Raw genomic sequence first — 13,367 nt, 5'->3', positions numbered from 1 at the left:
TGTTGTGTTAGCCTCCACTGCACAACAAAATGAATCAGCCATGCATATACAGATATCCCCTCCCTTCTGAACGTCCCTCCCATTTAGGTTACCACAGTGCATTAGGTAGAGTTCCCTGTGCTATACAGTATGTTCCCATCAGTTGTCTATTTTATATATAGTATCAATAATGTATATGTGTCAATCCCAGTCACCCAATTCCTCCCTCCCCAGCCCTTTCCCCCTTGGTATCCATACATTTGTCCTCTATGTCTTTGTCTCTATTTCTGCTTTGCAAATAAAATCATCTATACCATTTTTCTAGATTCCACATATATACGTTATTATACGATACTTGCTTTTCTCTTTCTGACTTAGTTCAGTCTGTATGACACTCCCTAGGTCCATCCATGTCTCTACAAATGACACAATTTCATTCCTTTTTATGGTTGAGTAATATTCCATTGTATATATGTACCACATCTTCTTTATCGGTTCCTCTGTTGATGGACATTTAGGTTGCTTCCATGTCCTGGCTATTGTAAATAGTGCTGCAATGAACATTGGGGTGCATGTGTTTTTTTGAATTATGGTTTTCTCAGGGTATATGACCAGTAGTGGGATTGCTGGGTCATATGGTAGTTCTATTTTTAGTTTTTTAAGGAACCTCCATACTGTTCTCCATAGTGGCTGTATCAATTTACATTACCACCAACAGTGCAAGAGGGTTCCCTTTTCTCCACACCCTCTCCAGCATTTATTGTTTGTAGATTTTTTGATGATGGCCGTCCTGACTGGTGTGAGGTGGTACCTCACTGTAGTTTTGATTTGCATTTCTTTAATAATTAGTGAGGTTGAGCATCTTTTCATGTGTTTGTTGGCCATCTGTATGTCTTCTTTGGAGAAATGTCTATTTAGGTCTTCTGCCCATTTTTTGATTGGATTGTTTGTTGTTTTGATATTGAGCTGTATGAGCTGCTTATATATTTTGGAGATTAATCCTTTGTCAGTTGCTTCGTTTGCAAATATTTTCTCCCATTCTGAGGGTTGTCTAAATGGAATCCAAATTGGCAAAGAAGAAGTAAAACTGTCACTGTTTGCAGATGACATGATGCTATACATAGAAAATCCTAAAGATGCCACCAGAAAACTACTAGAGCTAATTTATGAATTTGGTAAACTTGCAGGATACAAAATTAATACACAGAAATCTCTTGCATTCCTATAAACTAACAATGAAAGATCAGAAAGAGAAATTAAGGAAACAATCCCATTTACCATTGCAACAAAAAGAATAAAATACCTAGGAATAAACCTACCTAAGGAGACAGAAGACCTGTATGCAGAAGACTATAAGATACTGATGAAAGAAATCAAAGATGACACAAACAGGTGGAGAGATATACTATGTACTTGGATTGGAAGAATCAATATTGTGAAAATGACTATACTACCCAAAGCAGTCTACAGATTCAGTGCAATCTGTATCAAATTACCAGTGGCATTTTTCACAGAACTAGAACAAAAAATTTTACAGTTTGTATGGAAACACAAAAGACCTCGAATAGCAAAAGCAATCTTGAGAAAGAAAAAAAAAAAAAGGAGCTGGAGGAATCAGGCCTCCCTGACTTCAGACTATACTACAAAGCTACAGTAATCCAGACAGTATGGTACTGGCACAAAAACATAAATATAGATCAGTGGAACAAGATAGAAAGCCCAGAGATAAACCCACACACCTATGGTCACCTAATGTATGACAAAGGAGGCCAGAATATACAATGGAGCAAAGACAGCCTCTTCAATAAGTGGCGCTGGGGAAAACTGGACAGCTACATGTAAAAGAATGAAATTAGAACACTCCCTAACACCATACACAAAAATAAATTCAAAATGGATTAAAGACCTAAATGTAAGACCAGACACTATAAAACTCTTAGAGGAAAACATAGGCTGAGCACTCTTTGACATAAATCACAGCAACATCTTTTTTGACCCACCTCCTAGAATAATGAAAATTAAAACAAAAATAAACAAATGGGACCTAATTAAACTTAAATCCTTAATATACTTTTAAGAAACTCTGATATTGTTTTGCATAATGGAGATATGCTGCCCAAATGGGGTGAATCTCATTGGCCAGAACTATGTTTCAAGGCAAGGCCCTAACAGCAGTGGAAGTTGGGAAGGGAAGTGCATGATTTTTAACAAGGCACAGTGCTACCCTAAAGAAAAAAGTTGTCGCTCTGTTGGATATTGAGTAAGTAATCAGCAGTGTCTGCCACAAAGACATAAGAATGACACAGCTCCCAGGCCTAATGATTTTCTAACAAAGAGTTATAAATGTTCTCAACATTGGGACATTCTGAGGGCATTTGCTAAGACTTTAAATCTTACCATCATCATTAAGAAGAGAAGTGGTTACTGGTCTATGTAAGTGGCAAGATAATAACCAAAGCCTCGTAGGTGTCACTCCTGAATCAGTATTGTCAGTTTGCTTCCCTGTTGCAATGTAAAACTTGGTTGCCATTTAGTTCACCAGTCATGATCTTGGTGATGTGACTGTCTCATTTATTCAGTAAGCATTTATTGAAGGTCCACTGATCTTGGAAATACAAGTAGAGGGAAAATATAGAAGCAACATCCAAATTCCCAATGGATTTCTTGTTAAGTTGAAGTTATACAGAGATGACAGACATCTATTGGCTAAATTCTGCCAGTGACTCTCTCTGTTTGGATGCTTAGAGAAGTTCCCTAAGATGCTCATGTGATCAGCCTCACTGGAATTAGGGGTACCAAGTCCTAGCCATTTTCCATTACCAGAGGAATCCAGGTTCTGTTTTCTTCTATTGATTTTAAATGAAAAAAAGCAGGTGTAGAAAACACTTATGGTTCTTTACCAAATTAAAAGTCCGTTAGTAAGGATTCATTGAGGCTAATTCTTGCCCAGAATTATGCAAAAAATGCCATAAGACTTTTCTAAGTTGATCCCAGGATGTTTGCTAATAACCAATTCCACAAACCCATGTTGGTTGTAGATGTTGGCATAAGTCTTATGGTTGAGAGGAGCTTGAGTGAGACTGTGGGGCAGTTACTTCCATTCTCTGGACCTTGGTTTCCTTATATGTATTGAATAAGAAGAGAACATTGAACAAGATAATTGTTAAGGTTCCTCCCTGAAGTGAGATTTGGGGCCGGATGGAGATGTAGTTACTCTGGAGACCTTGATTCTGTTACTCAACCCTGTGTAAGTTTTAAGTTGTGGGATGCATTGCGGTGAGAGAGGTCCTCGAACTTTATGCCTTGGTTTCATCTTCATGGAAGGGAAGCAGTTAGGGTTAAAGAAAGATGAGTCCTCTCCTGGATCCAATGTTCTGTCAAGTAGAGTTTAATAGAGTTCCCTCCCAAATTCTACCAGATGGATTTATTTCATGAAAATTCTTGGAGAAATACTTCTTGGACCTATGCATGGACTTTAATGCTTAAGTTTGTTAAGCATTAAAGTTTGAAATGAGGCCAAAAAAGATCAAGGCTGTGAACTCTTTTATGACTAAAAATCTTCACCCACTATTTTTAATTGAGCACAGATTGACTCTTGCTAAATTCTGCTATCTTAGCTGTTCCTTGATCTGACATCTTGACCAGCAGAAAATCCCATATTTTGGGAGCGTGTTTGGAATGGTCTTTAAAGGGGAATTTGGTTGCACTAAGACCTGCAGAGAGGTGGTCATAGGGAACCTAATAGTTGTGTTAGGACCTGCCATATTACCCTAAGTTGAAGTGACCCTTAAAAAGAAAAGGAATTTGTAAAGGATATAGAACCACAAACACTAGAGCAAAGATATTAACCCACAAAGGGTCCTAAACCACAGCTGACTCCTTAATTCACAAGCAGCCCTCAGAGGGCGGCAGCTTGTCTTAAGCCCCTGAAACCAAAGGACAGAGCCAGCAGGGAAAGGACTAACCAGAAAAATCACATGCCCTGCCTGGAAATGATTGGATAGGTTTTAACCCTATAGAAGAGTACTGACTCTAAATGCTGAGGGTTTCAGAAGTTCATTTGCGATATGCCTCGAAACTCTCCAGGCTTGATGATGAAAGAAAGAAAGACTCAAAATACCATCTGTCATAATGGAAAACCCATGTGGCCCCACAGCCTCTTCCTCATTGAGCAGCTGATGCAGATTTAGTCAATCTGGACAGTTATTTATGTGTTGAGGTCACATTTTGGCCAATCTTTTGCTTATGGCTTTAACCAAATAAAGCCTTCTCTCTCCACATTTCTCTTGCCAAAGTCAGGTTGAGAGATGATTCTTTGAGAGGATTATTTTGGCAGGAGATACAGGGATCTTCTCACACTGCAAAACACAGCGACAAAGCCAGATGATACACCAGTCAGGGAGCTAAAAGATGTTAAAACTGGAAGAAGCAAATTAAAGTCCTTTCCTTTGCCCCTCTTGTTCTTTGAGGGGTTTTGTTTGTTTGTTTAACAAAAATGTTCCCCAAATGTCAATGAAAGGCCCAAGGGAACTTTCTGTAGTAATAACTAGTTTACCTCAGAGGGGCTTGGCTTTTAGGATTTTCCCATTTGATCTTCCTCTTGTTCCTTCTTTATTCTACTTCATGACATATTACAGTTTCTAATTTCTCTGTGGCTGGAAATACTCTAGGCTGACACCTTCAAGAAGAGAGACAGAAAGAAATCCTAGTGTCTGTGAACTGTTGCTAAATCTACACATGTCCACTTGTAACCAAGAAATTAAACTCAGGGCCAAAACACAAGAGAAGAAAGAAAAGTCCCTTCCTTGTTTGTGGTCACCTTTGGCAGTGATTCCATATGGCTTGGAGGAGCTTCAGTGAGACCCATGGTCTGCTGTCTCCTCTCCCAGCGTCACTAGCCAGGTTACCTGGGCAATCAATTCAGTCCTCTGGGTCTCGGTTTCCTTATATGTAGGAAGAGAACATTGAACAAGACGATCCTTCAGGTTCCTCCCTGATCTAAGGTTTGGGGAAGGAGGGAGCCTTAGTGACTCTGGAAACCTTGATTCTATTATTCAACCCTGTACAGGTTGTGGGGTGCACTGAGGTGGAAGAGGTCCTGGAATTTTATGCCTTGGTTTCATCCTTATGGAAATGAAGGAGTTGGATTCAAAAAAAGCTGAGTCCTCTACTGGATCCAGTGTTCTGTCACGTAGAGTTTGATGGAGCTCCCTCCGCAAATGTACCAGATGGGTTTCTTTCATGGAAGTTTTTGGAGAAATACTTGATGGATGGGCTTCATCTTCCCAGGATCTGTGCATGAAGAGACCTTTCCCCTTGGATGACTAGGTCACAAGAGGAGGAGTTTGGCATCCTGTCTCTTGGCTATTGGGCCTCACCATTATGAATGAGGGGCCTCAGTTCACCATAAAGGGGAGGAGCTAAGAGCCTTGCATTGGGACCACTAAAATGAGGTGACTCTCCAAATGCCCTGTTCCCGTATTCCCAACTATACTGTAGGGGATAAAAGTGCTTGCTCCTGCACACCTATTTACTTCATTTAAAACAAAAATGTATTTAAGGAAGAGGCAAAGACACAAATGGCAGTCAAAGCAAAGACCGTGAGTGAAAAGTAGAGAGAAAAACATCTAATGAAATAGTACCAAGTAGCCAGGAATTTATGGGAACAATTTATGGATATCTCAGGAATCAGAGTATAAGAGGATAAAGGGAAATAACATGCTTTGTAGGAGAGAGAATCCTCTGAGACACTGTATAAAAAATATATCATCATTAAATAAGTATTTTGCTATAAAAGAAATGAAGAAAATCATTTACATCTTTTTAAGATAATGAAACAAATATTAAAGGATATGGGAATAAAGATGAAGAAGAGCAAATTTTGAAAAATAATACCTATATTCCAAAATTTTTCGTGACTTTGGACTGATTGAAAAGCAGTTAGTGTTATGTGAATTTTTCTGTGATGTGTTATGCTTCAATAAAAAGTTCTTAAAAAACATATTCCTTAATAATTTAAGAGAAACTTTTAAAAAGTTTTTTGAGCAGAACAAAAGAAGACAATTAAGATGGAAATGGGCTCAGATGGCTGTAAACTTATTGCTGTTGACAGTGAACATGGAGAGTTCTTCACAGGATGCAGGAGTTTTGAAATAAAGCTTGTCAAAGGCCAGACCTAACTTCCAAAGGCCCAAGACCAAGAGTAACCATAGGAGGGGTTTCAGTTAAGAACGTCATAAGTTAGAGAAAACCCAACTAACAGTGGCTGAAACAAACAGAGGTTTATTTTCCTCATATAAGAAGTCCAGAGCGGTAGTTTCTGCCATTTTTTCAGCTACTGGAAGATGCCATCAAGGACCCAGACTTTTCCCATCTTTCCCTTCCTCCATCCTTGGCAGGTTGATTTTCATCCTCAGGTCTCATATGCACAAAATGGCTTCCATAATCCCAGGCATTTCCTCTGTGATCAAGGCAAGAAAAAGAAAGAAGAGGGCCAACACCAAGCCTACCTTTCTCTTTGTCAGGAAAGTAAAAGCCTTCTCATTGGCCAGAATTTTAGCACATGACCACCCCAGCTGCCTGTAAAGTGGGAATAGACAAGGGAGAAGGGAAGTTGAGAATAACTATTGGGTTAACCAAAAAACAGCATCTGCCAGAGAATTTGTCTTGAAGAGAATAGTCCTGTGGCTTGTTATTGGGAAGAAGTAAGGACAGAGGACCTTTGGGGATATGGCTCAGGACTGCAAACATTTCCACTAATAAAATCATTCAATCACGGTTCTTGGGTTGAGTTAAGACACCATTCAGAAGGCAAGTAGCCTTATTTTTCACCCTGAATTGGCCATTAGCCTTAACTAATGGTATTTCCAGGGCTCAGTCTTTCCCACTATAAAATAAGAATAATGTTTATTCCCTGCCTCACTTGGATCCTTTCATTCAGTCATTCATTTCTTCAACAACTATCTACTAGCCTCCTGCTATGTATCAGGCACTGTGCCCATGCCGAGGATGCACAGATAAATCCTGCAGAACCCCCTCCTTCAGTGACTCACCTTCGAACAGGGAGAGGAGGCCAGCGAACATAGTTACTGAGCACCGCCGCATGTTGGACTTGCTGGGTACTCTGTATTAAAAAGATGCGTATAATATAGAAGATATGTAAACAAATAATATATCAGGTAAAGTGGCGCAATAGAGTATTCATAAAAGTGCTTTGGGACAGAGAAGGGGAAATGACTCATTACCTGGGGGACTGGAGAAGGCTTTACCAAGGAGATGCAGTCTGAGATAGCGCTTGAAAATGAGCTGGAGTTTGTGTGCAGAAAGAGGTGCCAAGGTGGGGAGTAGCTGCTGTGGGGGGGGGCATAGTTGGTTCAAAAGCACTGATGTCTCCAAAGGCACTAGCTTGTTCCCGAAAAGGCAAGTCGCTCACTCCGCGGAGCCCTTGGATGGTGGGAGGTGAAGTGGGGAGCTGAAGGGGGGAGATGGTTGGAGCCAGAGTATGAAGGACCTCAGGATCCATGCGCAGGAGTTTGGCCTGGGGAAGCCATTGGAACACAGGACGAGACATAACCTGATCTGGGCCTCAGAGAGATCATTCTGGAACCCGTGAGGAGGGGCTGTTGGAATGGAGAGAGGGCCTGTTGGAATGGTACCCATGAGGCTCTTGAGGAGGCTTTTGCAACAATCCTGGTGAGTGATGATGACTCAGTTAAGGCAGTGGGATTCCAGAAAGATCTTTGAGGTCTTTGTGGTTTTTTTTTTTTTTTTTTGGTTTCCGAAGTTTATCAAAAGTCAAAGAACAGGAAAACTTTACATTAAAATATGGCAAATTTAGCTTTCACAGTGTCCACACACACACAAATCAAATCGTGATATCGTTTTGTTAAACCTGTAGCATGTGACCGCAGAGGTAACCAGGCCAATTCGTTCGGTTCCTCCGAGAAGGCGATGGAGCACAGTACCTGTGACTGTGAATTGAGCTTTAAGACGCACACCCTGGGGACACTCGCCACTGTCCGTGCAGTGATCTGCTTAATGTAGGGTTTGTCTGTATTGCAAACGCATAGAGATCAGTACAGGCCTACGCATCCGCTTTTATAAACATTTATCAATAGGTTCACAATTTAAATAGTTTTCAATGTTTCTGGCAACTTTCGATCCGCAAGAGCTGCAGACAGAGTGCGCTGCTGTCTTCCAGAATGCTTCCTGGAGAGCCGGTGTCCCAGCTGGCAGCTCTCCACGGTGATGGGGCCAGTCCGGCTTCCAGAAGGCAGGCTGTGGTCGTTCTAAAGCCTGGCCTTGCTGGCTGTCCATCACATTCAGTTATCACTCTGGAACCAGATGGACAGCTTTTGGTGGTACATACACAGAGACAGGAAGAATCAAAAAATTCTGTGTTTTTCTCCCATGGCATGTGGCTGACACCATCTCCAGGAAATGTGGGAGGACGTAGCATCTGCTGAGATCCATTTCAGCTCCGGGAAAAGGAGAGCAGGCCTTTTACTTTAGTACTTGTTTAGGCAAAGTGATAATTCCCCTCTCGCCCCTGCACCTCCACCTGCAGCCTCACCCCGCTGTGATTTCAAGGTCGTGTTCTGGGAAGAGGCTCCTACGGCCGGGTTGCCTTGCTCCTGCGTGTGAAATGACAACGGGCGGCCGTAGCAAGTGCAGACAGCAAGCGGGGCAAGGAGCTGGTCCTTGGACAGGGCTTGGGGTCCAGGTCCCAGGGGTGTGGCTGACCAAGAGGCCCCCGTGGTGCCTCTCCTGCCTCCACGGCTGCAGGTGGGCCTTCTGCTGGTCCGCAGCACAACCTTCATGGTTCTAACCATTTTCTAAGCCAGTGGAGGGAATTGGACTTTTCATGATGCTTCAACGTCTCAACGTGTGACTAATATTATTAAGAGACGTCTTTCTTTTTAATTGCAACTACTTGTTCAGTCTGTGACCCAATTAGTTCATTCTTGTGGTGAATGTATTGGAAGACCCTGTACCCTCTTGATCTCTCCTTATGATTATTACTATCATCCTCCTTTGAAGCACTGTTTTGATTACACACTTCAAAGGAGCTGCTAAAATACCCTCTTGCGCCATGCGGTGGAAATGCCCATGGCTTGGACTCAAGGGCGGTCGTCTGAGAGGGGTTCCTGTCCACACATCTCAGAGCCCTGTACCTCCCTTTTCACCTTCCTTCCCCCAAAATTCCGCCCCTTCCCCTGAAGAGGCTCGTAGTCACACATTCCTACTCTAATAAGAAGACTAGCTCTTCTCTCTGAGGCCCAAAAAGCTACGTTTAACAAACACAGGTAAATCAATAAATGTGCCTTATCAGTGTTAGGATGGCTGGCAGGTGCCTCACAGCAAACATTTTTGCAATTTCACCATCAATCCCCCGCCCCATTCCAAACACACATTCGTATTTACTTCTTTCCTGAGATCACACTATCTGGCAAGTCTGAATTCAAATGAAAATTGATCCAGTTGACTCACCCAGATCCAGGTGGAAGCCTGTATTTGTAAATGGGAAGCAGTTTTAACCAAATTGTGTGAAATCAAGTTCTTTGTTCTGATGCTGTCTCTGCCCAGTGGTCTGAATGTTTTCATCTACTTGGTTTTTATGAAAAGTTCTTTCCATGTGGTATCCGGTTCTATAAAGCACTACCGTGCTGTAGGAACATTCACAATAATTTACTGAAGTAAAGGACAAGATATTGACTCAGTAAATTATTTGTCTTGCTCTTCAGGGTTGAGGCCAAAAGCCCTATTAGTGGTCCAGACAAGTGTCCTCGTGGAAGTGTCCCCTTCCCTCTTTTTGGTACTCTGTCATCTCTCTCCTTACCTTACTGTAGAAGGAATGTTTGTAGACTCCATTACAGTTCAGTGAGAAGAAATACGGATGAGAAAATTAAAGGTAACTCAATGAATAATGACAAGAAAATAAAAACTTTTTAAGATGACAGGAGAAGGTATTAACGCCCACTTAGGTCATTCATGGCTGCGAATTAGGTACAGAAGACCTTGTGGTTCTCGTCATTTTCCCTAATATGATGAGACTTTTGGGGAAATTCTGGTTGTGTACTCTTGCATTAGGGAGTTTTATGGGGAGTAGTGTCTGAGTCCGTTCAGGCTGCTGTAACAAAATACCACAGACTGGATAGCCTGTAAACAACAAAAATGTATTGCCCACAGTTCTAGAGGCTGGAAGCCCTAGATCAGGGTGCCAGCATGGTCGGGTGAGGGCCCTCTTCCAGGACACAAACTGCCTACATCTTGCTGTGTCCTCACGTGGCAAAGGGGCTAGGGAGCCCCATGAGGCCTCTTTTTTAAGGGCACTAATTCCACTCATGAGGATCCACCCTCATGACCTAAGCACCTCGCAGAGACCCGACCTCTAAAAACCACAGCCTTGAGCACTAGGGTCTCGATATATGAAGTCAGGGGGGATACACACATTCAGACCATAGCCAGGAGTACGCAGTTGTCATCCCTGAGTCTGTGTAACATTAAGTTGCTCATTAAGGATTCTGCACAACCCAGAATATAGGGCAAAGCCTGTTTTCATAAAGGGCAGTGAAAGTGTATTTCTTTTCAAGAGATGGAACCATCTATTTTTACATCAGAATCTGAGCTTCGGCCTTCTTGATTTACTGTCTGGTGGCGAGGGTCTGCATTTCTGGAATTTTAACATGCAACTCAACCATTCACTCATTCAGCACCTATTTATGGAGTGCCAACTGTATACCGAGCACAGTGCTAAACCAAGCTGTCAACCTGCTGGAGGGTTAGGTCCACTAACCTTTAGTGAGGAAGGAGAGAAACCACGGGAGACTTGACTAAAATTGGAATCCATGTGCCACCACAGCTTTCAAGAATGGCCTTCTTAGAGACAGGAGCTGAGCATGAAGACCAGAGGTTACTTGGACTTATCAGTACTTGCAGTTTACCAGCCACATTCTTCAGAAGGAAGTCTTTGCTTAAGTCCTGAATGTTGACTAAACTGAAATGTGTTCACGTTGCCTTGTTTATTCCTCATGCTGCTTTGTTCTTTTGGCCCAGAAACAGAAAAGATAGTCCTGGAGGCAGGAAATGGGTTGCCCTCTTGGAAATTCAACGACCAGCTTTTTCCCTGTGACGTGTGTGGGAAAGTATTTGGCCGACAGCAGACATTGTCCCGACATCTGTCTCTGCACACAGGTGAGTCAGGATCTCCCTGCCGGGCCTTCTCTCCCTGGACCACCAGCTTCTCCATGATCAGGAAGCTGTGTCTCTAAGAGAATTAAACCAGGAAGTGGTAGAAATGTTTTTATCCGAACCTTTTCAAGCCATTTTACCTGACATGTTCAAATAAGGCTCTGGAAAGGGTTTTTTATTTGTATTGAAAGGATCCATTGAGTTCAAGGAGGATTGATGAGAAAAGATACACATTTTTAGGTGTGTTCAGGTAAAATTTCTCAACTCTAAGGAGTTTATTGCTGTCACCTTGAGGGTGCAGGGCATGGGGCTGCACCCCATCTTATTGGATTCATCTCATTGCGGTAGGTGGAAGCAGAGGGGAAAAGAGCACCTTGGTGGAGAAACAGTCTCTGTCTTTATTTACATATAATAATGGAGAAATATGGTTGATTCTGAGTGTTGGGAAGCGGAAACCCGAATAAATAGTAACTTAATCAATGCAGCAATAATAAGCAAGGACAATAAGAAGTGAGGTAAAATCAATAGCAAACAAAAAGCAAGATGGAAAATAAAAAATGAACTATTTCAATTTTTACACTGTAGATCAGCCTTGTTAAAAATTCAAATGTGTCTTATTTACAGGAAACACAAAACAAAATGGTAAAGAAAATAAAAGTTTTGTATCTCACACAAAATTTAAAAAGGCAAGACAGTATTAGTATGGCAAGATTAATTTCTCTTTATATATATATATTTTTTAAATATTTTTAATCTTATCTATTAAACCACTAAAGACAAAATTTAGTCATATACTTAGCCACAAAGAAAACTTTCACATGTTAAAAAAAGTAGAGGTTCTACAAGCCACATTCTCTGAGCATACTTAAATGAAATTTAAAATAACCAAGGATCCATAAATTGTCCTACCTAATTGGATCAAAGGAAAGGATCACAAATTCCAGACATCTAGGAGGAATGAAAGGGGAACATTCATCCTTAACCTGGAACGAATAGCTACAGCTCTGGTCCACGGGACATTTATAGACTTAAACATTTTAATTAGAAGGGAAGAAAAACGAAAATAAAGGAACTTAGCACTCATCTTGAAGAATTAGTAGAAGAACAAAATCTAGGAAGAAGACCATAAAATAGATAAATCCCTTTAAGTCTGATTAAGAAAGGAAAAGGAGGCAGAAATATTCAAAATTAGCAATGAAAAAGGAAGCCTAATTCTTTTTTTATACAATGTTTAAAGATTACTTTCCATTTACAGTTATTACCAAATATTGGCTCTATTCCCCGTGTTGTACAGTACATCCCTGAGCCCATCTTACACCCAGCAGCTTGCACCTCCCCCTCCCCCCCATATTGCCCCTCCCCACCCACACTGGTAACCACTAGTTTGTTCTCTATATCTGTGAGCCTGCTTCTTTTCTGATATATTCACTAGTTTGTTGTATTTTTTAGAGTCCACATATAAGTGATATCATACAGTATTTGTCTTTCTCTGTCTGACTTATTTCACTAAGCATAATGCCCTCCAAGTCCACCCATGTGGCTGCAAATGGCAAGATTTCATTCTTTTTTATGGCTGAGTAGTATTCTATTGTATATATGTATCACATCTTCTTTATCCATTCACCTGTTGATGGACATTTAGATTGGGAAGCCTTATTCTTAATACAGATGCTGTTAAAGAATTATTGGAAAATAAGGGCAACTCTATGGCAAAGAAAAACAACGGAAAACTTTAGAAGACATAGATAATTTAAGCAAAATTTCCAAAATTGACCCAAGCTGGGTCAGGGGGAGATGGTGGTACTTAAGTAAATCAGTTACCAAAGGGGAATTTGGAAAGATGATGGAGATACTATTAATAAAAGCATCAGGTCCAGAAACTTTCCCAGCTGGGTTCTTTTTAACTGGTTGAGACTAGGAAATTCTGATATTATTAAACTTTTGCAAATGATAGAAAAAGATAGAAAGCTCAACAGTTCACTTTATGAAGAAATCATAACCTTAATACCAAAACTTAACAACCTCACTTATTAATACAAATGCACAAATTCTAAGGAAAAGACTCTCTTCTATCTGTACTGCAGGGCTCCTCCCCAGCCCCGCGAAGCCCGGGCCACCAGCACCTCAGATGCTGGGGACCACCTATAATAATAATGATGCCTTACATTTTGTTGCAGGCAAATCTTTTTCCACACTCT

General features: G+C 41.2%; 1 protein-coding gene across 4 annotated transcripts in view; it reads left to right on the top strand.

Annotated features, from left to right (window-relative positions):
- The window catches only part of ZNF827 (zinc finger protein 827), a 195,195-nt gene that overhangs the window by 163,297 nt on the left and 18,531 nt on the right, over positions 1–13,367 (top strand). For all 4 annotated transcript variants that reach the window (XM_082388956.1, XM_082388955.1, XM_082388957.1 and 1 more), the window contains exon 9: positions 11,035–11,172. In XM_082388956.1, coding sequence (XP_082245082.1) covers positions 11,035–11,172 — 138 coding nt within the window. The remainder of the gene's footprint in view (positions 1–11,034; positions 11,173–13,367) is intronic.

The sequence above is a fragment of the Balaenoptera borealis genome (assembly GCF_965194805.1).
Source record: "Balaenoptera borealis genome assembly, chromosome: 4".
In the NCBI taxonomy this organism is placed as follows: Eukaryota; Metazoa; Chordata; class Mammalia; order Artiodactyla; family Balaenopteridae; genus Balaenoptera; species Balaenoptera borealis.
The sequence above is the reverse complement of the archived record's forward strand: the minus strand, read 5'-3'. Positions and strand labels throughout refer to the sequence as shown.